Genomic DNA, 25,597 nt, shown 5'->3' on the forward strand with positions numbered 1-25,597 from the left:
CATCCCAAAATGAAATCAGTAGGAGGAAGGGACATGTCTCCTAACTTGCACAGTGAACTCTCCAAGTGGCGGCCGAGGGGAGGAGAGAACAAGTGACAATTGGTAAAGTGACAATTGTTTAAAATTATTAGAAAGAGAGAAAACAATGCTTTCATAGCTACAAGGTAACCTTGAGAAAAGATTTTTCTTCTGAAAGTATTCTGTCCAGCTAGAGGGAAAAGAAATAACAAAAACCATAAAAGCCAGTAAAAGAAAAACATGAGCAAAAAAGACCATCATTAATCTTGTACTTCAATGGTCATCACAGCTGCAGATTTCGCAAAAGGCTATAACAGCAACTCTATTCAGAGACAATTGAGGATAGGGGGTATTCTCGAAGTATGTGATCTAATTGCATACCTGATTCTGGAGTCAGCAATTGACCACAGAAACATCAGTTAAATGATCATCAGCTTAAAAGCCAAAAATAACTTGACATTTTTTGGTAACAAAAGAAGTTAATCAAAAGTATAATTTTAGCAAAGTATTCCATGTGTCCACATGAGTCACTCACTTTATAAACTTTAATGGTATTGCTGTTAAGTTTCCCAGCCTAGCCTTGGTGCAGGGACAAGAAGTGTGGGACAAGGAGGAAGGAAGGGGTGTAAGATGGAAAAGCTGGGAGGGGCGGGGCTGGGAGGGGCAGAGGGAAAGAGAGAAAGCCCTGGGGTGAGGGTCCTGCTTCATTCAAATTTTATTCTTCAGCAATAAATCTAAAACAGTTGACCCCTGAGATAGCTCAAGTATGAAATAAACCTATGTACAGAGTAATCTTACTCTCTGAAGTATCAATATTAATTAAATAAGTTCTATTTACTAGCCCCCCTTATCTCCTTTGCTGCTTTTAAGAAAGTGGGGAATCCCTTTTGGAGACCAGAGTTGACAGAAATATGACGTTAATTTTTTGCTAGGTAGACAGATGTTAGGAAATTCTACATTTAAAATAAAATACTAGTCATTCCGTATGTTATGATAAAAATAAATTTATTTAGGTAAAAAACACCATCTTTCCTTGTTTGACAAGGGTGGCTCCCCACCACGGGGGAGACTGTCCACTGTTAAGAGGAGCGAGCACGGCTGCAGGTCACTCCCGCCTGCCGTGTGCAAGCCATCGGCAACGAGCTCAAGGGACATGGTGTTTTCTGTTCATCTCACTCACTATGCCGACGGTCGCTCCATATCCTACTGAAGAAAACCACAGGAAAACAGGCCAAGAAATGTCCACTGCCAGTGGCCTTTCTGTGGATTTAAATGTCATCTTTAAATGGCCTAATCATTTTCCAGCTCCAGTCTCTAATTTGGTTTTGCAATCAAACTCATCTCTGCGCAGACCATGAATTAACAGACATTTTCTAAGCCAAGAATCACTTTTAAAACAAACTCCTATGTGAGGATAACCACACATCTTTAAATGCGTGGTTTCCAACACCTTTCTTTTGCACATTCTGAAATATGATTTTCTGCATCCTAACACTGTCATGTCATAAGTTAAAAGAATTTCATGATCACTGATCCATTGCACTGATGCCCGGTAGTTGGCGTGGTCTATGCTTCACCATCCAAGTGTGCAAAAGGGAACTTTGGAACTTCAGTTGTGGTCAGCTGGCTGACAGTCTTCTTTCCTACCCCACACAGAACATCAGTATTTTCGGACATGCCAGTCCAAGCCATCTGGGGCCCTTCCACATTGTCACTGGATAAGGAGCCTGCAACCTGATTATCTTTGGCAAAAGAATTTTAGTTAGGAAGTATCAAGTGGTCATCACTTTCTTTCCTGCAACAGAAAAGGGGAGGAGGAAAGAGAAAAGAGAACAATGACTCAAAAATCTTTGACAAGGAATAGGAACACTCCATATTCTAGGTGTATGTAGGTTATCAACATGCTAAGTGAAACGTTAAAAAGCAAAAAATTAAGAAAGCCACTTTGCACTATTTTTGGTTTGAGCAGATGCTTTCGGCAACTTCGAGGAGCTGCCCGCCTCTCTGGGACCCTGCATCTCCCTCCTTTGACGGGGCCTTCCTAATGCCTAGAATAGCAGACTGTCCTCCGCTGCAGGAGAGAAGGGGAAAGGTAAACTCTGCATCTGCTCAGCTGAGCACATCCTTCCTGAGAACCACGTTGCAGGAGAGCTGGAAGGGTGTCAGAGGTCATCTGCTCATCCTGATGACACCGAGGAACCGAGAGGTTTGGGAGAGGTGGTGGGACACGGTGGGTAACTGGCAGGGTCCAAAACAAAGCCCAGGTGTTCTGGTGAGCAGGCTGGAGGCTCTGTTGGTAGTTGGAGGGAGGATCAGTCTGTGGTGGGAGGATCAGCTGGGCTGCCCGGGGAAAGAGTGAGGAGGGGGCAGAGCTGTGACAACCAGGGCTGCCCGTCACGGTTCTCACAGTCCTGGACGGGAGGCCCTTCCTAATCCCCAGGCTCCTCAGGGAGGGCTTTCTCCAACAGCTACTCTTCATTCAGACCCTTCCTCAATTCCTGCTCCATTCTTTGGCTCCTAGCCTTTAAACACATGCAGGTGTACCTAATTTTCTAATCCTCCCCTGAGGATATGTTTATTGATTTTAGGGAAGAGGAAGGGGTAGAGAGAGGGGAACAATGATATGAGAAAGAAACACTGATCAGTTGCCTCCCGTACGCGCTCCGACCAGGGATCGAACCAGTAGCCTCTCGGTGTATGAGATAGTGCTCCCGCCAGCCAAGGCACCCAGCCACCCAAGTGGTATTTAATTTTTGATAAAGTCGAAGCCATCACTTGTTCTGAAGGCCCAGTACAATCCAGTTCCTTCCTCATGCCCTACGATCTTCATTTACTCTCTGCAGGGTCCATCAAACCCCCCTAGATCCAGGCTTTGATAGGAGTGTTCAGCTAAAACTGTTCTAGCTGATTTCACGAACGACCACCTCAGGTAATAGCCACTTGTTTTTTTTTTTTATAGCCTCTTTTTTCAAAACTTTCAGCATCCCCATTTTTCAGGTGATTTCCCTTAATGGACTCTCCTGCCCTATCTAATTCCTTCATCAGAGATGGGCCGGGCCGTCCTTTTGCACCAGGCATCTTCTCAACAACCCGCACGTAGCGCATGCGTCTCAGCGCCAACTGTCCGCTGACAGCGGTCCCCGCCGCTCAGACCAACCACATGGCTAGTCTTCAAGTCCGCCCCTCACATCTTTTACTCACACTACATGGCTGCACTGGGAAACATGTAACAAACTCCTGGGGCTTTTTATGGTGCAAACCAAGGGCTAAAAAATCAAACACACAAAACCTATCAGTAACTTTCCAGAATTCACAACTACATTCTAAGATGATTTTTTTTGTTTATGGTTAACTTCATATTAGAAAAGCAACTTTGAAAGACTTTCCTTAAACAAGGTGCCTCTTAGGAAGCAGCTGCCTATTAAAAAAATTAATTTCCCTTTATTCCCAGTTTCCATGGTAACAACTTAATGCTCTGAGAGGATAAAATGTGACTTTAAAAACTTAACTCTTCTCAGAAGACCTCATTCCATAGTTGCCAGACAGTCTTTGGAAAGGCTTCAGTCATATCATTTCAAATCCGAAGACGGGGTAGGAACTGATTAGTGGGAAATACATCCTGTGGTTTTAAGCTGCAATCATGTTCCCCCGTCTTCCTTCAGAAATCTGCATTAGAAAATCTTTTCTCCAAACACACGGGTAGGAGATACTCTGAGTTAACAACTGCTACCCTGACTAGAGATGGAAACAAACATGGGTACAGGTAAAACTACTAACCTCACTGGCTGGAGAGGCTCAGTTGGTTGGAGCATCGTCTCATGGACCGAAAGGCCCAGGGTTTGATTCCCAGTCCCGGCACAAACCCGAGTTCCATCTCTGGTTGGGGCCCATTTAAGAAAGCAGCTCATCAATGTTTCTCTCAGTGTGTGTGTGTGTGTGTGTGTGTGTGTGTGTGTGTTCATTTCTCTCTCTGAAAGCAACAAAAACCAATGTCCTTGGGTGAGGATAAAAAATACTGTCCTCATCTGACCCCCACTCTAGGCCCCAAACCACTAGACTTCGCCACTGAGGTGCCACAGGGATTTGTAAAACATGCAGTACCTGACCACTCAGTCAGGGGCACTGACCTCTTTTCCCTTAGATGGTCAAGTAAAAAATGACAACAGCCAACACAACAACAGCCACCTGGTGTGAATGAATCAAAATTATACTTTTTTTTTGTCATATCAGCAAAAAATACAAAATATTTTTGGTGTGCTGCAGAACTTCAGTACTTCGTTTCTGTGGGCTATGAGATGCAACACACTGAACAGCGCTGGTCTAGACTGTTTTCTTAAGTGTCCTGAAGAAGAGGGAGTGACGCGCGGTTGGTGCACGAGGAGTTGCTGGCAGGCGTCTCCAGCCCAGGCCGTGCAGCCTCGGGGGACGGGTCGTCTGCACCACACGCTGTGCAAGGGAAAATGCCCTTGACATTTGGGGGGCTCCACCTCCAAGATCAAGAGCTTTAACCTCTTCCTTTGGTCACTTAAGAAAGAGTTCACCCTCTTAACTTTAGAGACATAATTCACACCTTCTCATAATAATCTCATAGTATCCCCATGAGAGTCCAACCATGCCAGGTGGTCTTCCACCCGTTTTGTGAGAATTCACTTCTAAAGCTGATTTCAGTGGGAGGAAAGCTGAGTTCTCTCCCACAATCAGCTGATTTCCGAGTGCAGGGCTCACCCCACAGGCCTGTTTGTCAGGGTGCAGAGCCCCTCACCTCGGGAGCAGCGCGGAGACCTGGCTACACACAACACTGACCTCCTCCGACGGCAGGTGCGGCACAGGAGGGCTGAGGGCTCCCGCCGGCACTGCCCCCGGCGGCCACGCTCCTTCAGGAATGCCTGCAGGTCCGTCACGGGAAACCCATTCTGTTGGAATTTCTTTAAAAAAGTGCACAGCATTGTCACTGTATTATTCCTAAAGCACGAGAAATTGCTCCCTTTGTCAACAAACCAAACCCACCTCTGCTAAAATGAAACTCTCCCACATCGCCAGCTCAGCTCCAAGAAGTGATATGAACAGTGATGAATCAATGTGTCAGTCCCAGAAGGCCAAGCCGAGGCCACCGGGGCGGGTGGGTGAGTCAGGGGAATAAAGGAGATAATCTAGAGCCTAAAGTTTTAATGCTAATGCGAGACCAGATAAGATGCCCCTCACTGCCAAAGTGCAATCTGCCTGGGAAGTAAGTAATCTCTGTTTCCTCCACTTTTATGGAAGGTGGTCACTTAGTGGGGCAGGAGGCAGTAGGTTCTTCCCAGCAGACACCAAGACTCTGAGACCCCCTCCCCTCAGGCTAAGTGAGGCCGTCCACCACATAACTGAGGCTTGACCCACGCACAGGGACGCTGTCACGTCAGAGACAGGGACCATGCGGCAGAAGTGAGTGGCAATTCTCTCTATGTGCCCGGTGCTACTGTTAGAGCCAACCACCATTCCCACGTGAAAACTGATCTCCCCACGCACACAAACAACTGTGCTCCGGAGCACTTCCAATGGATGGGCTCCTTCTGAGTCAGTCTGAGAAGTTCAGGAGGACAACGCCCCAGACGCTGCCACAGTACACTGCCCTGGTTGCTCTGACGCTGGTCCTGAGACAGGACTGTCGAAGCACAGCTGTCTGCTGCTAACAGCAGAGCTTCCGTCAAGCTACCACCCGGTCCAGTGGACGTAGCCGGAAAGGACGCAGAACCCCATCAGGCAGCTTAGGAAGACAGGAAGCTGAACAGCCACCAGAGCCTCAGCTTCCATAATTTGAAGGCAACAAGCACCACGCAAATGGCTGTGTCAGCCAGTGCAGAGCTGTTCCGGGATCTGTACAGTTGTCAGGTGGCGGTCACCCCTTACCACTGAAACCTACCTCTCCAAACCGAAGTTCTAGGACAGACGGACATGCCTGTCTGTGCCAGGACCAACAGCCCAGCTACCAGATTCACCAAATTCAGCCCGCCCTCACCCACCGTCTCTCTCCTTCCCCCCAACCCTCCCCACCAACCTGGGTGATGGGGACAATGTCCTAAATGCACATTAAAAATCAACCTCCAACATTCAACAAGTTTCTTTTCTATAAAACCTCAAAATTTAAGTAAAATGTAGTGTTTTCATTTAAAAAAAAAAGACAAAAAACAAGTAGTTCCAATGTTCCAATATGTACAGAATTTACAATTTTCTTGGCAGGAAATAAGTGATAATTACTTACCTTAATGGTGTCATAAGAATCTGTAATAAGAGCAATGAAGAGGCTGAGGATCATATATATGAAAAGGCTGATGAAGGAATATAAATACAGGCGACTGAACAGCCACACGAAGATGCTCTTCTGCTGGATCTGAGCAAAGGTTGCAAACATATCATCACCGTTGACCAGAGAGAACAGACACTCGGAAACAGTATTCAGACCTACAAACTGAAAGGGGGAAACCAAAATTAGCTTCTAAGATATATCACCCAAAACAGCAGAGAAGTGTCCAGCGGGCTGTTTTGTTGAAGCTGCAGTCACCATCATTGTGAGGGACAGTCATTTGAAGACAGCAAGAATGCTGCAGGTGGGGAAGCTTCATTCAAAACTCCTTTGCACACGCAGTCTCTTGACATTTCCCTCGGTTTCCCCATGTGTTTTATATATATATGTAGTCATATCATCTAACAATGTTGGATCTTGATCTTTTCCCACTTAACAACATCTTATGCACACCGAGCATTTGTTATATAACAGACCACCCTTAGACATGTCAAGTTTAACTATTTCCTGTCACTGGATGTCCCAATAATGTTTATCATTATAAAGAACAACATAACGAACATTTCCAAGCTAACACTTTTTTTCCATTTTGGGGTCTAAGCAATTCACATTTTTAAGGCTACAATCTGCCCAACAAACTGCTTTCTGAAAGAACTGTAGCAACTGTATCCTACCATCAGCCAAGGTGGACAGGCCTGAGACACAGCATAGGCTCAGGAAAATTTTGCTACACGAATGGTTTCACTGTAGCCTTTCCAACCACGGGCCTGGGTAACGTCAGCACATTAAAAACTGAAGGCTGTCGGTGACTGGAAGTAAAGGATGACTGACCTGCCCGGTGCCTCCTAGGGCTCCCACACTGACAGAGGACCGGCCACCACCGAGATACAGTACAGTGCCCCGTGGGAGAGCCTGTGTGGGATGTACTAGGAAGGCGCCCCTCAGACCCAGGGCCTGAAGGCTGAGCTCCCCGGTGAGAGGAGAGAGGGGAGGATTCGCTCAGTGACAATGGGGGAAGTGCGGTGCTGAGCCTCAGTGTCTGCAGAGGCACGTCTGTGCCACACTGCCAAGGGCCTCGTTTGGTCTTCTACATACTTGAAACTATTGCAGGCCAGGCCTGGGAAGCAGTAGGAAATTGCAGCCAGAGGAGTGATCTGATGTATCCCTAAAGGGCACCCACAGCACGTGGAAGATCCCCTACCATGAGAAAAGCCCAGAGCAGGGAAGCTGGGAGGGAGGGGTACAGGAGCCCAGGATCGTAAGGAGCGCAAGTGAAGCTGGAAAAGGAGGAAATAAGTCTGGGAGGGGACGAGGGCAAAGGCCTCTGAATGGACTCAACTTAGACAAGACAAATTTGATGGGCCAGGCAGACGTGCTGGTCTGAGGTAGCTGGAAGCATACACCTGGGGTTCCAAGCTGGTGTGAACACCAATGGATCCTGCGGCCAGCATCCTCGCTTAGGTGGCTGACCACCAGCTCCCGCCACATCGACTGAAGACAAACAGCAGGTACTTAATAAGCAAACATCCTAGGGCCAGAGGGTTAGTATTAGAGTAAAGCTTCTAAGGGACAATAATGACCTAATGCAGAAGATAGCATGGTTTTCAGGAACACAGAGAGAGCAAGTTACTGCAGAGTTTTGAAACAAATACTGCCCTTAGCGGTGGGGACTGTATGTCCTGTAAGTCTGTGTGGCTTTGGGGACAGCCAGGTCTCAGGTGAATGGAACATGTCTACTTGGAAGTCGTGCTATTACTTCACAAGAAACAAATAAGACCTCCCACCACACTAGCCCAGAACTGGGCTTTCCTTCCAAATCTCCCTATTCCTGTCGGTGATCTCAGTCTCCTACCCAAAAAACATTTACTCCAAAATAAGCAGGGACTTCAAACTATGTGTTGAGTTGATTGATCTCGCCCCCGTTCAACCTGCTCAGGGCTGCTGCTCCTGTGTTTCTCTGACCCAGTCTTTCTCCTCCACTCTTAAGTCAACACTTTTATCTGGATCATTACAGAAACCTCCAGGGACGCCTTCTTCACGCCAACCTCTCCGCCCTCCAGCCCAGGCTGCAGTAAAACCTCAACTTTGCCGAATACGACCTTCTGATCCTTTCTCTTGCACAGGAATATACACCGTCTGGATGCAAAGCACAGGCCCTCCCCTGCGTGGGCGGCCTCTTTCCATCTCTCCGTGGTCACTACTGCCCTGGGCTTTTCTCCCCCCACAACACCAGACCCACTTCTCTGTCTTTGCCTCATGGGGTTTATTCTCTTCATCTGACAGCTTCTTCCTCTGTGTCCAACAGCAGCCAGTGTCAAAAGGCTATTTCAAAGTAGTACCTCAAGACCGGTTGCCTTGGCAGCTCCAGTCCCTTCGCTGTCTCAGTAAGAACCACATGTAAACTGCTGGTTGGTCTTCAAACTGGTTTTGAACCCACCTCTCCACACCCCAGCTGGATGGGCCAGCACCATGTCCGGCCCTCCCTCCTCCACGCCTGGACATGCAGGGTAAAGTCTGTAACCAGGGCGGCGGACACAAATTTAACCCCATGCCCAGGCCTTTGCTGCCCCAGCAGCAGCTCTGAAGCCGCTCTCCACAGAGACCTGGAGGGAACATCCAGTTGAGCAAAGTGCAATATGCAAATTATTTAACAGTAAGACAGGAAGTTCTCAGAGTAAGTATTTTGCATCCCCACCACTAGCCTCCAGACAACGAAGTTAAAGTTGGTTTCTGTGGGCGTCAGTTACAACCCTAACAACACCACTAATACTTCTATTTCTCAGCTTCTTTTGGAACCTGGCCAGTTCCTTCCTTTCGTCTCAAGAACCCCTAACAGTCCACACTTCAGGCTCCAGAACCGAGAATGACTGGTTGGTCGGCACACACCAACTTCACGCCTTTGCTTCCAGTGCGGTGACTTAGTGTCGGGCTGGACACAGTGCCTGTCCCAGCACTAATGTCACTCACAGTCACTATACGGCTCTCTCCTCTCTGCCAGTGACATTTATTCTAACTCACCAAAAAGTGAAAACAGAGACTCGGTGAGGGAAGCGACTGGTATACACCCTGTCGTTTTGTACAAGTGGCTGCGAACCAGCCAGTTTCCCTGACCAAACTCCACAGCAGAAGGGAGCATTCGAAACACCCAAGAGGAGGAGAAATAGGCCCTCAGGTGCGGCCACTCCAGCAGAACTGCTTTTACAGGGAGTTGCCTTGGTTCTTAAGAGCTGGTAAGCCCCTGGGAGGCAGGGAATGCTGTCTCTCTGCTTCTTGTCCATGCAAATGACGTGTTGAATCCCTACCAGGCCCTGTGCACCACGCTGGGCGTGGGGAATGCGAACCACAATACACCACAGTCACTGCCCTTCAGGAACTCAGCCTGGAATAACTGACAGTGCTCAGTGCTCGGCCAACATTTAGTGAACAGTAAAGGTTTTCCCATAAAGGGCTCCCCCACCCACAGGTTCTGCCGTGACCACAGTGAGAACCCAAGCATTGGTTTCACAAATGATATTTTGAAATCAAGCCAGAAAAAACTTTTATTTGAATGAAAACATACCGTGCAATGGCTTATGTCAGAGAATGACATAAAAATTGGCTATAAGAGCCACATTTAGGTTAAATGTTTTCACTGGCTAGAGTTCTTCGGAATAAGAGGGGTGCTGGGCTAAATGAGAGGCCCTGGGGGGAGGAAGATGTGATGCAGGTTCTGCCAAACGTTACTCACGGCATCAGCAAAGTCCGGCAATGTTTCAATACCTCGGTCTCCTCCCTTGTAAAATGGAGACAATGCAAGACTACCATTTATTCCTCACAGCGAAAAAATCCTCTGGAAACGTAAAAGGCACATTAGAGTAATGTTCTTCCAAACTTTCATCTTGAATTATTAAATCTCAACAGTCTCTAGCCCTCTGAGCCCAGACCTCTTGAAAGGGCTCTGTGCCAAGGTCCATTAGTGCTGGAATCAACATCGGCCGGACACTTCTTTTATGTTTTCCTCCTTCCAGCTGGACCGTTGAAATCCAATGTCCACTAGGAACACGGGAGGCTGAAATGTGGGTCCTGCCCCCCATCGCACGGCAGTATAAAACTAGCTTTCCTGACGCCTCCCCTTCAGAGTGATTGGCTTGTTTAAAGAAAGAGTTAGCTTCTACACCTGAAGCTTGCTACGATTCTAGATCCTAGAAAATGCTCGCTGTGGTGCCCAGCCTTTGAAGGCTTCAGGAACTACCGAAGACCTTCCGATGCAACAGACACTGGCTGGCAGAACCTGAAAGTTCTGACAGTTTGAGCTCATTTGGGGGGTGGGGTGCGGGAGCCATGCCGGGGGCAGGAAACATCTCTAACTTCAGAGTCAAAGCAGCAGCAATACAGAGAAGGGAAGCACAGAAGCCCCGAGTCGGACTGAAGGTTTGCTCCTTCCACTGACCAGTCCACTCACTGCACTAACTGGATGACGCCTTTCCCCAGTGTGTCGGCCTGGGTAGAGCTGGGAGGCAGAGCCATCAACGGACCCGCTCGCAGCCCTGGACACAGCCCTTATCCCCGCTGCTGCTCCGGGAGGAACGGAAGGCTGACGTCAAGTGAGAGACACAAGGCGAGCGGTGCCACGTGCAGAACGGGAACCACCAGCCACACGATGACTGCAGAGCACTGGACGGGTGGTCAGGACAAAGCGCACCCTGGATTTTGAAGATTTAGTATCAAAAAAAGGGTGGGGGTAAAACATCTCACTGTTTTCTGTTAAGTACACGCTGAAATAATATTTTGGATATATTGGGTTAAATAAAATATATAATTTAAATCAATTTTATCTGTTTATTTTTTTAAAAATTATTTTAATGTGGCTACCAGAAAATTTTAAAGCACACATGGGGCTCTCATTTGCAGCTCTCGTTGTGCTTACCAGACGGTGCTGGCCCAGGGCATCCCCATCTCACCCGAATCTTTTGAAAGGAGGACAGAATTGAACATATGGAAATGCAGTCGGACTCACAAAGCAAATCAGGTCATTTCCCACAAGGTAACCCTGACACAGGCTGAAAGAAATCCTCTCACAGTTGATCTATTCTTTGGCCAGACCAAATGCTGTTTTGTAATAGTCTGTTATAGATAATACCAAGCAATGCCCTACTGGGTATAGGTCGAAGCTTCTGGATTGGACCCGGGCGTGCATCCTGTCTCTGCCAGTTACTATCTGTGTAGCCTCAGTAAAATTATCTAACATGTTAAGATCCCCATTTTCTGTAAAAAGATAGTATTTCCCCACAGGGCTACTAGAGAGTTAACATGGCATAGAGCACTCAAGAATGATAGCTATATTAATACAATTCAAGCAACATTATCTGAGCATCTTCCAGAATAATGATGGGGCAGGGGAGATGAAGGGCAAAGGAGACAGGACCGCTTGTCAGTAAGGCCTTGTAGGCAGTCAGTAAAAGCCAAAAATCTGTTAACTTGGTATTTACTTCACATAGTGCAACACTGCCCTCTAGTGACCAAAAATTGGAGAAGCATCCACAGAACAAAGCGAGTAAAGAAGAAAAATGTAAATTTTCCTGGGCACTAAGACAGTAAGTTCTCTGGATCAGAGAGATCTTATCAAAGAACAGTTTTTACTCATAAGTCACCTCTAAAGCAGTGGCATGAAGTTGGAACAGCGATGACATTATCCAGATTTACTATTAACCCAGAGACTGTCGTGTTGTTGATTATACAGTTTCTCAACCAGGAAAACAATAATTCTCTTTGGATATATGAAACGCAACCCTTGCAGAGGAGAGAGCCTGTGAGTGTGCCAGATTACAAGCACATATTTAAGTAGAACGACACAGAAAGCTTAAACTGTGTGGATTGCTCAGGTTTTGTAAATTTATAAACCAGATTCAATCACATAGTTTGTTTAAAGCAGAAATCAAGGTCAAAACTTCAGGCTGCGCTGTTACGCAAGCTGCAGCTTGCTCCTCTGAATGTTACCTTTTATTTTCTTGCGCAGCAACTAAGCCAAGATGACAGAGCCTGGGCTTGTGCGGAGACTAAAGGAACGAGAAGGCCGTGCACAGTGCCCGACATGCAAGCACACGGTGTGGGCCGCTGCTATTTTTGTCGTCGTTCTCGTGGTTCCAACTGCAGAGGCCCGTGGAAGGGAAACCATCAGATGTAATAACTCCTTTGACTTTTTAGTTTGAAAACGGGGCCTACCTAATTTCATTTCCTGACGCCTCTACCAATCCAAGTTACTACTTTAAGACAAGGAAATAAGAGCACAACTTGGATGTCCCTGAGATTATGATGCTGACTGAAGCCCAGCGCAATTTAAAATTCAGATGTTGATCTTTAATAAGGCACAGAGGTGTGTTGTCGTCAAAGCCACTGCGGAGACAGGGCGTGTTATCGTTTTACTCACACACCTAATACGGTCCCTTGTGGGCCCTCTCTGTCCACCTTCATTCTCCTCGATTAATTTGGATCAAAACCCTAATACTTTAACTTAGATGTCACAGTAATTTTCCCCATTCTACTTTCATCTTATAGTGATCTCACATCCAAACATCTGTTATCTGATGGTCGGCTGGGTGGATATGTTGTGGGAGCAACTACTTTCACGAGGTCCCCCCGGTGCCACGGACACGTGTGAATAAGTAAATATGGCCAAGACTAGATGAGATCTGTTTGGAGATGGAGGAGTGGGCTGTGGCCAGGTTCTCTGGGGAAAAAGAGGCCAGCAGCTGCCAGTTTCTCCGAGGAGAAAAAGGCCCTGAGCGCCCTCTTCCATAGCCTTTTATTGGGCTGTAATACACAGGAATACAGGGCGGCAAGGATCAAACAGTAGATAACATTTCAAAGAGATCTGAGGGCTTCAGAGTCAGTGTCTGTCATGAAGAGAGTTGCAGAAACTTTGGGAGACATACTCATTTCCTCTCTGACCATTATCATATGAATAAAAGCACTCTTAGCAGAGCAGATTTCACAGGTTAATCAGCAAGTCTTTGTGATGCCAGATCCCCCCCCCCCACCCTTGGCCAGGCAAGGAGCTGCACCTCTCTCCATCAGGTGTTCAGGCTTAAGGGGATTACAGCCAGGAAGTGCTTCTCCCAGAGAACATGGGGACTCGGGCTTTGTCAAAGCTGGGGGGTGAGAGTCCATTGCTCTCTGTTGCAGCCCCCAGAGTCCTTTCATGAAGGCCTCCCAGGTGATCGAGTCTGGCTTAGGTTGCCCCCCGCTGTGAGGGGTCTTACCCGTCATTGACTTCCGACCAAGCTCTGGGGGCAGGGAGAGGAACTGAGGCAGCGTTTGCTACCAGAGACAGGCTTTGTCTCCTGTGGCTGGCATTCCAAAGGTCATCTCTTGCCCTTAGCCACAAGGGGTAGAGACACAATTCCTAAAATCAGGCAGAGCAGTCTACTACATCACGTGACCCGTGAGCCAGGCCCAGACAGCTCTGAAATGTGCTCTCTAGTCTCTCACAGTAGCCTCAAGACGCTAAAAAGGAAAAGGGAAGGAACACCATTGCAATGATGTGGGCTTCCTGCATTCAAGGGAATGTTCTGGAGGAAAGTAAGAAGGAGGTGAAGTGCGGGGAACCCAATTTTGGGGGGTTCTCAAGTGCCTAATTTGCAAAAGGAAGAATCGGCACTACATACCTTATTGTGATATGGGCCTAAGACAATCCAGCCACAGAAGGTGTAGCCCAGGTAAATCATCCCAGCGCAGGCGCAGAAGCGAAGGACTTTCGGCAGTGAGGCTTGCATCGTCAAGATGAGCACCTGAAAACACATTGGCAGACAGGGGGCACGGAGAAGGAGCGACGGTACCCAAGGGAGAAATGAATCGCAACCCCAGCGGCACTGCCCCGGGCCACATCCTTACATTATATTTTTGGAAGTAACCCAGGTATCTGATGACTCCAACCCAGACGAGAAGTGTGGATGTTCCAAGCAAAATGCTGCACAGGTCATAATTTGTGAGGTTCTAAGGAATGGAACATAGAGATATGAGTGAAATATTCTACTCTGTTTATTAATCTCACTTCAAGTTCACTGGAAAAGAACAGACAGCCTGCCTCTCTGTGGCTGATAGGAAGGGTTTTTGGTTTTTTTTTAACTTGAGGATAATAGAGAGCACAGCATGGGCGTGACCCAGGGCAGAGCTGGGCCTGCAGGGTAGGCTAGGGGACAGCACTGCAGGTGAAGGACCAAAGGCTGAACCAGGCCCGATGCTGGAGGCCAGAAAGATCTCCTCCAGGCACAGCATCGCTGGGTCAGTGAGGGTCAGTGAGGTCCAGGGCAGGAGAGGGCGGCAGAGCTACATGTTGAGGACCCGAAGGCCACTTCACCCAAAGGGGCTCCCGTGAGAAAGGACTATAACAGCAACACAGACACTTCCAGAAACATTCCTCTGACAGCTGTGTGGACAGATCTGAGAAATGCAAGGCCTAAGGAGACAAGCAATGAGGAACTGGCTGTAACAATCTGGACTGGAGAGAAAATTGGCCTGAAGGAAGCCAGAGGTGGTCGGAATGGATGAGAGGGAGGGCCATTTGTGTCAGGTGGTGAAGTTGGTAAGATTTCCCCACTGATAGCAGAGCGTGGAGCAGAGAACAGCTGGGAGGGAGGAGTCAAGACTTCGTCATAAGATCAAATCAACGGAGTTACACCTGGTGTCAGGCTTGTCCTAGGTACCCCGATATTCCTGCCCTCACCCCCCTCTGTCAGAGCACCTGCTGGGCAGGGACGGTCACCACTGGCTCTTAACGCGGCTGGTTCATGGGCCAGCTATTCCTTCTGTGACTTAAAAAATAAATGAAACCCATCCAAACAACCAATCTTCTCCCTATTCTCAAGATGCTCCCAAGATTCCTGGGGATAGTCTCAGAAATATCACCTTTCACAGATCATCAGCTTTCTTATTGTCCCTCCATGAGGTGTCAGGTCAGGCTTCAAATGTAGGGGTATAAGAAAGAAAAGATGAGAATCAAGCTAGTCTCCACAAGGCTTCTGTATCTTGAACGACATGATGTCACCCAAGAGGAGAGGAACAAAAACAGATTTAAAATGGGCTGCCCCTCACCTTGACTTGAATTTCCATTTTCAGGATGGATCCAATCACTGTCATTAGGTCGCTGATAATCACCAGGATGTACCACCCGTTGACGAACTCCCACTTGTCAGCGCTACACACATGCCGCTTGTACTTCTCCAGGAAGAAATTTACAAATCTCTGCAGCAGACAATTTTAAAAAGCATTTCTTACAAACCTCGGTGCCCTCTGGAAGGAGAAGACCGGTGCAGCACAGGCTCTGGCCTGTGAAATGATACAGCATCACCTTTTCCTGTTCGCTAGATCCTCTTCGAGGCTGGAGATGACGGCCCACTTTCTCCCCTCTAACCCCCCAGCCAGACGTGGGCGTTCAAGTGCCTCCCGAGGGAACTCAACCATTGCAGGCTACGCGCTCACTTCAACAGATTCCTGTAAGAGCTAACCCAGTACATCTCAAATATTTTCCGTGTTATCAGCTCATTCAACCTGAGAGCAGCCTATGAACTAGGCATCGTTAGCCCGACCTTGCAGAGCAGAGAACTGAGGCACGGAGAGGTAAAGCCAGGATCGGAGACCGGGAGGTGGTCCAGCTCCACGGCCTGTGCTCCCAGTGCGCCCACCCCACCCTGCTCCGGCAGAACCAGGACCCTGACCTGGGATCAGAGTATCCGGGCACTTACATTGTGGGGCGGGGCAGTAACAGACATGGATATTTACAAAATAAGTTGACCAAGGTCAAGAATGAGAAAGATAGGACGCAGGCTGTTTTCTTGCTCCACAAACAGTATTCAGACGACTTCCTGCACCTGGCCCCTGTCTGCATTTCCACACATGCCACAGACCAGGGTACGTGTGTGGGGAGCTGGGTTATCCATATAGGCACAAGAGCGCTGAGAGTAAAAAGGTAAAATGAAACTCAGGGGAGAATTTTGAAACTATTAAAAAATTGAATAGAGTATTTTATGCTTCATTATAACCCATTTATCCTGCCTCCCTGTCAAAATGAACTCTGATTTGAAGACAAAAGACGAAACCCACATGGGCTATTATTCTGTTCTTCAGATCATGCCTGAATTCCAAAGGGTCTCGCTTATTCTAGAAACAGTCAAAAGCCTGAGAATTCACCATTGTGTACCTGTGCTTATCAGCTCAGTTTTAACAGGATAATTATCGGACCCCACCTGACGTGAGGTGAGAGCTTTTGCTCACCCTACGCACCTCAGGCTGATGAATGCCTTCCAGGGGACACCACTGAAAGGAGCTCATTTAGTCAAGGGCCCCAGAAAGTGCAGGATGAACCAACATCAGGGTCCACTGTTCAGATACATGGGGGGGAGGGGCGGTGGCCAAGAGGGGAGGGAGAAAATTCGAACACAAACTTACCTTGCGTAAACTTAGAGCAAGGAAGATGGATCTTGTGCACAGAATCAGAGAAGCCAAGCAAATCACAATGACAAACGCATCAAATGCCAGTACATACTGAGTATTCTTCTGAACTGAGGAACAAACACAGAATTCAAAAGTCAAACACACCTTACCTGGGAATAATTTCTGAACAAGATGGCAGTCAAAAAAGAAGTTCAAGTGATAAATTCTTAAACAGCAGAAACAAATCACAAAGCATTCACTCAGAAGTCTACAAATAAGGTAAAATACCACCTGATGTTAAGAATTATACACATAAAGACATAAACTCAATATATATACCAAATGCATTTGTAAATATTCACTGTAGAGTTCAACAGAAGGTAGTCCATTTGAGCTCCACTCAAAAGAGGCAAAACTACTGACATACTCTGAATTCTTTCACACAGAAGCACAAACATCATGATTTCCATTAATGAGGGAAAAAAACAACTGAAAATACTGCCAACTCAGACTCTGCATTTCAGCTTTGTGACCTTACTGCGCACTTCCCCAGCAAAGAGTGCCCTTCAGTAAGCTCTCTCTGTGCACAGAAAAAATAACCTCTCGGAATGGTAGTAAAAAGGAGAGTAGTAATCAGATTTATGTCTTGGAACACAGTAGTCTGGGGAACATACTAGAAGAAGATAAAAGTGTAACCTTAGCTCCTCTAAGACCTCATGGTGCTGTCCCAAATCTCAGCCATGGTTCTCGCCTGCTTGGCCCCCTGCTCCCTGCCTGCAGTCTCATCACCTGGCAACTGCTTCTCTTCCCCTACCTTCTCTACCCTGAGGCCACACTGGTCTTCTTCCTTCCCTGCTCCCGCTGGGTTTTCTCTCTTGCCTCAGAGACTTTGCACATGCTGATCCTTCTGCCGGAACAGCATCCCCTCCATAACACATGTTTAGGTTATTCTTTTTCAGCCTTAGGTTTCAGGTTGAATATCTTCCTCTCCAAATGAAATTCCTGAGATGCCCATGTTTATGAGCCTTGCCCCTACTCTTTCAAACCATTCACCATAAGTGTACACACCGATAGCTCCTTTTAACTCTCCTTTGCTTGACGACCACTGAACTTGTAATTATGTCTTCAAAACAGCACAGCAAGGAACAGAGACAGTGTAAAATGAGAAAGAACTTGGCCTCTGGAACCTGAAAACCTGGGTCTGATTCTTAGCTTTGCACTCAGAAGCTGAGTAGCTTTGGAGAAAGTGCCTCAGTTCCCTCATCCAAAAAATGGGTATAATAAAAAAATACCTAAGTCATAGGGCTGTTGTGAGGATTAAATAAGTTCATATAGGAAAGCGCAAGAAACAGCCCCTGGTAAATAACAACACACATTTTCCATAGTTACTATGGAATCATTCAATGCTCATCTTCCCCTCCAAATGACTGGCTCTGGGAGGCAGGGACCATAAGTATTTTTCAACATTACAGTGACTTTGCTTAGCATAATGCTTCAATATGCTTATGAATAAGTGCAGAGACTCCAGCAGAACATGAGAAGAGCACTGAATAATCTGCGTCAGAACTTGTGAAGGTCTGAGCTCAGTCAGAGGCAGAGAAGGCACAGGAAAGTGGCAAGAGACCGAGGAGAGAGAGGCAACACAGTCTCCAGTGGGGCCCAGGGAATAAGGAGGAAGGGCCAACCGGGCATGACTCCTGGCTCTCTGTCTTCAGTAAACTGAGCTCAGTCTGGACGTTCACGACAGGAGAGGATGACTCGGGGGCAGCTAAAGCCATGGGTGTGGGCACAGCCACTCAGAGAGACTGCAGAGAGACACAGGCACTGGGGGGAGGCAGGCAGGAATGTTTAAGAATTAGAAGAGGAAATGAGCTCAGGAAAGAGATGGAGAAAGGGCTGAGAAGGCAACGGGACTGGGGACAGGGAACCTTCTGAGGAGTCTGAAGGCAGAGTGCTCCTGAGTGACATCCCTGCAGAGGAGGTGGTTAAGGGAAAGAGCAGAGTGTCCGCACTTATTAAAAACAAGGGCATGAGCAACAGCCGCATGAGTGTCTGAGATGAAGCTGCTCACCCAGTGGGTTACGACCACAGCCCAACGATAAACGGACCTCAGTGAATAAATGCACTTCACTGTGCAGATCCTTCATCCTTGCTGAGCCTCAGATGCCTCGGCTACAAAATGGGGAAGCAACTACCTCACGGCTGTCAGGGAGCCGGGTAAAACATCCAGGGCTAGGCCTGTTAGAACCATGCCTAGAACGCACCACTGCCACTTACCCTTCATTTTATACTTCAGAAGTTTGTACAAGTTACCTCGAGACAGCACCTATGGGTAGGTAAGGAAGCAACCTAACCCAACCCCAATCCAAGGCCACTTCCAGTCTGTTTGTTTTTTTCTCTTTCTGGACCATGGAATGAGGCAGGGGGAATAGAGGCAGTTCTTGGGCAAATGGGACGGACGATCTTGTAAAACACAAGGACAGCACCTAGTACCTTCCTTTCTAACATATAACTAGAACAAATCTCAAAGACTGCCTGCAGTGGGAAAACTGAGGCCCAGATCTAGAGAGATACACCATCCCTCCTAGAAAGAGAAACCAGTATAGTATTCTTTTCATTTTATCTATGGAGAAGACGAGTTTGGTGTGCTACAAAAGGTACTTTATGAGCGTTGTAATTGCTTTCTGACTCTATTGGAGCTCTGTTACCCCTATGAGGACCTTTCCCAAACCTGGGTTTGTAACACACTAGTCCAGAGAGATGCCTCAGCCAGGCTGGCTAGGGAAGCCCTTCACCCTGCCCAGTCCTTCCAGAGGCCCCGAGACGTCCTACACACACCACCCCTGCCCACCTGCGTGGCTCTCACCCGGGGCTGCCCACACTTAACTCCTTTTCCCTGGGCCACCCATCACGACACCCATCGGTGGGGAGTCCTGTCCACCAATACCTCCTCCAGCCTCTCATTCCCAAATTGCTACATTCATAAAATCAAGTTAAAGGGAAGGTTAGCGGCACTCTCGGGAATGAGTATTAGAAAGAAACATTTGGTTTGTATGTGAAAATGGACGTTCCCTCCTTTTTCTGCCTCGAGGTAACAGAGGCAAGGATGAGAGGCAGAGAGAGGCCTCAGGGGTAGGTATATGAATGTGAATGAACTCAGAACATTTTGGAAGTAGTGCAAGGTTCCCACCAGACGTTTTCCTTGTCTTCATCCCACTTCCTGTCTCTCCACTTCCCCAGTCCAGGCAATCAATCCACCGGCCTGTAGCAGGGGATGGGGGAGGCTCCATTTCCTAAGCTAGTTTCCAAACTTCTGCTTTTTAGGGTTTCACATCATTTTATTTTAAATTCGCGTTTCCCTAGTGACAGAATCTGGTTTCTTCCGGCACAGGTCTGGAGGCCTGCAAAAATATCAGTGTCTCTCCTCACTGGCCACAGGGGGGAGCCAGACCTCCTTTCTTCTTTTTTAAACTTCTTTAAATCATTTTATTTTTTTTAAATTACAGTTGACATACATATTATATCAGTTTCAGGCATACACCCCAGTGATTTGACATTATACAACTTACTAAGTTCTGAGAAATCTTATTCCCATTTGACACAATATATAGTTATTAGAATAGTGATTGTATTCCCATTGCTGCACTTCACATCCCCACGACTGCTCTGTAACTGCCAATCTGTGCTTCTCAATCCCTTCACCTTTTTCTCCCATCCCTCCCCTCCGGCAACCATCAGAATATTCTCTCAGTCTATGAGTCTGTCTCTGTTCTGCTTGCTCATTTATCTTTTTTTTTACTCATTTGTTGCTAGGTATGGATTTATTGCCATTTTATTGTTCATTTTTTAAATCTTTTTTCCTACTTCTTCTCCTTCTTCTTTTTCTTCTTCTTCTTTCTTCTTTCTTCTTCCTTCTTTCTTCCTCCTTCCTCCTCCTCCTCCTCGTTGTTGTTGTTATTCAAGAACAGCAAAAAGAAACCCTTTAACATTTCATGTAATACTGGTTTGGTGGTGATAAAAAAAGAACCAGTCAGAAATGAAGGATACACTAACTGAAATGAACAATAATTTACAGGGAATCAACAGCAGAGTAAATGAAGCCAAGAATCAAATCTGCTATTTGGAATATAAGGAAGCAAAAAAAAATACCCAATCAGAAGAGCAAGAAGAAAAGCAAAATCTAAAAAAAAGAGGGTAGTATAAGGAGCCTCTGGGGCAATTTCAAGCATACCAACATTTGCATCATGGGGGTGCTGGAATGAGAAGAAAGTATGAAATTTAAAACCCATTTAAAGCCCTGGCTGGTGTAGCTCAGTGGATTGAGCGCGGGCCTGCAAACCAAAGGGTTGCAGGTTCTATTGCCAGTTAGGGCACATGCCTGGGTTGCAGGCCACGTCCCCAGTAGGTGGTGCTCAAGAGGCAACCACATGATGTTTCTTTCTCCCTCTCTACTCCTCTCTCTAAAAATAAATAAATAAAATCTTTAAAAAAACCTATTTGAAAAAATAATGACAGAAAACTTCTCTAACCTAGTGAAGGAAATGTGCAGAGAATTCCAAATCAGATGGACCCAAAGAGGCCCACTTCAAGACACATCACAATTAAAATGCAGAAGGTTAAAGACAAAAAGAGAATCTTTTTTTAAATCTTCATCTAAGCACAGTTTTTTAATGGCTTTTTTAAAATTTATTTATCTTTAGAGAGGAAGAGAAGGAGAGAAATATCAATGTATGGTTGCCTCTCATGCGTCCCCTGCTGGGAACTGGCCCGCAACCCAAGCATGTGCCCTGACCGGGAATCGAACCGTGATCCTCTGGTTCGAAGACCCATGCTCAATCCACTGAGCTATACCAGCCAGGGCTAAGCAGTTTTTTTAAATAAAGATTTTATTTATTTATCTTCAGAGAGAGGGGAAGGGAGGAGAAAGAGAGGGAAAGAAACATCAATGCATGGTTTCCTCTCACATACCCCCTACTGGGGACCTGGCCTGCAACCCAGGCACGTGCCCTGACTGGGAATTGAACTGGCGACCCTTTGGTTTTCAGGCCTGCACTCAATCCACTGAGCTACACCAGCCAGGGCTTAAGCATAGTTTTTTATTATTGATTTCAGAGAGGGAGGAATGAGGGGATGGGAGAGAGAGATCAGTGCGAGAGAGAAACAGCCATCGGTTGGCTCTCATAAATGCCCCAACTGGGGATTGAACCCACAACCTTTTGGTGTACGGGACTGTGCTCTAACCAACTGAGCCACCTCACCTGACGAGATAAAGAGAGTTCTAAGACTATTAGCTAATTTCTCAACAGAAACTTCTGTAGGGATTAAACCAGAGGGATTAACAAAAAACATTCAAAGTGATAAAAAGCAAGGACCTACAACCAAGATTACTCTACCAGCAAAGCTATTGTTTAGAACTGAAGGACAGATACAGAGCTTCCCAGACAAGAAAAAGCTAAAGCTCAGACCTCCTTTCTTCTGAATATAAGGGTCCTGTGGGAGGGAAGGAAACCATGTGCTGCCAATATGTTTGACTGACTGAGTCATTCGATCATAGTGACTATTCCAAACCATGGCTCACATACGATGAAAGTTAGCTTCTTTTGCTTAAAATAGCTGCAACCCATACATGGACTTGAAAAATATGCATCTGATCTGCGCGTTTTTGTGGAAGAGTGTGTCTGCTGAGGAATAGTGACCATTTTTTTTTAACAGAAACCAAAACCATATTCTAATGAGTGGTTTAAGTCAGTTACTAGAACTTCGAAACCAAAACTTCAAAATCATCAGGGCATAGAACTGAAGCAACAGGCTACAACCTGAATCTAGTTTTAAAGTGATCTAACCTAGTTAGGAACCACAGGTATCTTACATTTAATTTTGTCCTGATAACCTGGTCAAAGGCAAGTCCAGTTAAACAAAACTTATAAATTAATAAATACTGACCATCCATCATAACATCACCCCAAACCCTCCAGGAGAATAGGCTGTGTGTATGTGTAGTTCCACTTAAACTGTGGATCAAGGGGTGTTTTCTGAGTCGTGACTGAGTAAGCGACCTGGTGCTTGTACAGGCTGTTCTCTGGGCTCTGAAGTCCCGATCTCTCCCCACTGTCCAGGGCTCAGATCAACGCACACCTTCTTCAAGGACCACTGCTAGGTTTTACTTCTCACTCTGCCCCAGTCCGAATTGACCTTTGCTTTCTGCACCTTCATGCCTTTTTGTATTTCTAACACTTAATGCCATCCGCAACACATTAGAGATTTGATAAGCATGTCTAATGCCCTGACAAAGGCGTTTTCTTTCTTTTCCAGAATGCCTAGCAATGACTACATACCAACTTTATTGTTTTTCTTGATTTTAGAGAGAGGAAGGGAGGACGGAAAGAAAGAGAGAGATGTGAGAGAGAAACATAGACTGGCTGCCTCCCTTATGTGCCCTGACTGGGCATCGAGCCCACGCCCTGTTGGTGGACAGGGCAGTGCTCCAACCAACTGAGCCACCCTGCTAGGGCTAAGTGCCAAATCTTGTTCCCAGTGCTTTGCTTTACATTCTAACTCATTTGATATACAACCTACTGGGAAGTAAGTACTGTTATTGCCCTCATTTTGAAGAGAAAAATAATGAGACAGAGAGGTTCCCTAATTCGTCCAAGTTCACAGGCACAGTAAACAGAACCAAGACCCAAACCCGGGCAGTCTGGCTGCCAAGGCTCTGCCCCTGACCACTGGGCAGGCTGCCTCTCCTAAGAGGGGCCCAATCAATATTCGCTGAACTAAACAAAGACACAAAGCTTTTGGAGATGCTTTAAAGAATCTAATGCTCAAGATGTGGTTTTCTGGAGTCCTTTCTTCCTATCACCACCCAAACGAACCATCTAAACACCTGAATCCTAAAATAAAACACTAAAAATCATCCAAATCCACAATGGGCAAGCATATAACATACTCACCAGATCCAGATATGGTTAAGTCTTTACATTCTTCAATGTTAGCATTGCTGTCAAAATAGATTTTGATTTTGCCGCTGTGAGCTTTGTTGTCGAAGGTGATCTGGAGACACAAATGTACAGAGAGCAGAAAGTGTGATTGCTAGACGGACGCTGCTTAAAATTTCAATGGCATCCAAACAGAATCTACTCCAAAAATTGTATTGATGAAAACGTCCTCATCACATGAATCCTTCGCCATTTTTATTTATGAAAAAATACAGTCCACACACTGAACGTATTAAGTTCTACTAAATACACAGGCAGATTCAGAGAAATGCCAAAGCAAAACAGCCAACCAGTCCCAGGAACAAACATGGGATTCGCCGGTCTTTGACAAGAGATCACAGTGACCTCACTGTTTACACAGAATGGAATTTAAAAGCACTTGCTTCCACTTAGCCCTTTGGGTATGAAATTCTAGATTTTTATTAGGTTGGAGATTATTTTTCTGTTTGCCTCAAGTGCTACATATAATGCTTTCAGAAATGGCAAAGATTACTCCAATGCTGCCGGTTGAATTAAGATTTCTAAATATCCCCAATCTTCCGCATTACATTTCTATCACTTAAAATTTGTGAGTGAAATATGCTGAGTATTTTAGACCTTGAGGGAAGTATTTTAGGTATTTTCCTTGGGGAAAATGAGGCCTTGAGTGCCAGGCTTAGTGGAGGTTCAGTCATATAGCCCATAGGTATAGAAAGGAGGCTTGCAGGCTGAATTCTTGAAGCTCTGGTTTGGTCATAGTGAGATTCTTGGATTACACAGAGTGTGGCTTGTGTCCAGAGATGCTCCAATGCTTGCGGATTTAATCATAGATCAGCTACGCTTTCAGCTCTCAAGGTCTTTGCCTGTGATTTTTTTTTAAATTTTTCAATGTGTTTTGTAATATGTAGGTCACTCCAGGGCAGTGAATCATGGTCTTCTCTGCCAGAGACATTCTTCCTTACCACCAGTCACAAGTAATCATCACTTTTATTTCTTTGTTCACTTGCTTTTCTGTCTACCTCTTCCACTAAGCTGTAAGCTGCCAGTGCACCTCCAGAGCATGGCAATGTCTGGTGCACAGTAGGGGTTCGTTAGCATTTACTGACTGTTGCATAAAGCACTCTTCTGAGTTGCTAAGACAATTATATACAACTTTCAGCTCAGCATCCATTTTGCTCTTCCATAAACATGAAGGAGGGAAGAAAAGAGGGAAGGAAGGAAGGGTATGAAATTTCACGAAAGTGAGAAGACAGGTTACTCTCCCCACAAAAGTGAACGGTCTCTTCTATTGCACACGCCTCCTCCTGAAATGAAAAAGGCAACAACTGGTCCTTTGCGGAACGGCCTTCCGCCTTCAGAACGAGGGGGCCGTTCCTGCCTGCAGGTTTGAAGGCATTTGCTATGTTTGTGAAGACCTTCCTCTGAAAGTGGGAAAAACATGATGGACACTGAAAACAATCATCATAAACTTTTAAAAAATGTATTAGAAGAGTAAAAGGTCAAAGTCAGTTTTGAAAACTTATCTTTTCAACTGAGAAATTTAGTTTTTGAAAACTTAGAAAGGGCTTGCTTCATTTTCAGGAGTAATCATCACTGGATCAGCAATGGGTTTAAAACACAACTACATCTAGCACATGCATAGGCTGGTGTGTTTTCCACTCCACATCTACAGAAGGAGGAGAGAAAAATGATTAAAAAAAAGCGGCTCAGTAAAATAGACACTTGCCGTATTCTGAAAGTCATAACAGTCTGGTAACTCTCGGGACAGAATCGTCTGCAGGTCGATGCCTTTGAGGTGAAAGGAGATTTCAACTTGCAAGAGCCTGAAGGAAAAATAATACAAGGTGTAAAATGTCAGAATCTTACCGTCTACTCTCCTTTCCTCCTCCCTGTCTCCTGGGAAATGAAACTTAAA

The 25,597-nt window shown here is 46.2% G+C and overlaps 1 protein-coding gene across 7 annotated transcripts in view; it reads right to left on the bottom strand.

The window, feature by feature from the left end:
* Positions 1–1,006: 1,006 nt before the first annotated feature.
* MCOLN2 (mucolipin TRP cation channel 2) overlaps positions 1,007–25,597 on the bottom strand; it is a 55,776-nt gene continuing 31,185 nt past the window's right edge. For 6 of the 7 annotated variants that reach the window (XM_053655477.1, XM_053655476.1, XM_053655481.1 and 3 more), the window contains 9 exons: positions 25,409–25,505; positions 23,659–23,758; positions 16,724–16,836; positions 15,371–15,520; positions 14,171–14,272; positions 13,945–14,067; positions 6,260–6,466; positions 4,822–4,943; positions 1,820–4,464 (listed from right to left, as the gene is read on the bottom strand). In XM_053655477.1, the coding sequence (XP_053511452.1) occupies positions 4,245–4,464; positions 4,822–4,943; positions 6,260–6,466; positions 13,945–14,067; positions 14,171–14,272; positions 15,371–15,520; positions 16,724–16,836; positions 23,659–23,758; positions 25,409–25,505 (1,234 nt within the window). In that variant the 3' untranslated portion in view covers positions 1,820–4,244. The other variant, XM_037163942.2, reaches the window with a different exon arrangement.

The sequence above is a fragment of the Artibeus jamaicensis genome, unplaced genomic scaffold (assembly GCF_021234435.1).
Source record: "Artibeus jamaicensis isolate MK-2021 breed Jamaican fruit bat unplaced genomic scaffold, CSHL_Jam_final scaffold_1019, whole genome shotgun sequence".
NCBI classification, from domain to species: Eukaryota; Metazoa; Chordata; class Mammalia; order Chiroptera; family Phyllostomidae; genus Artibeus; species Artibeus jamaicensis.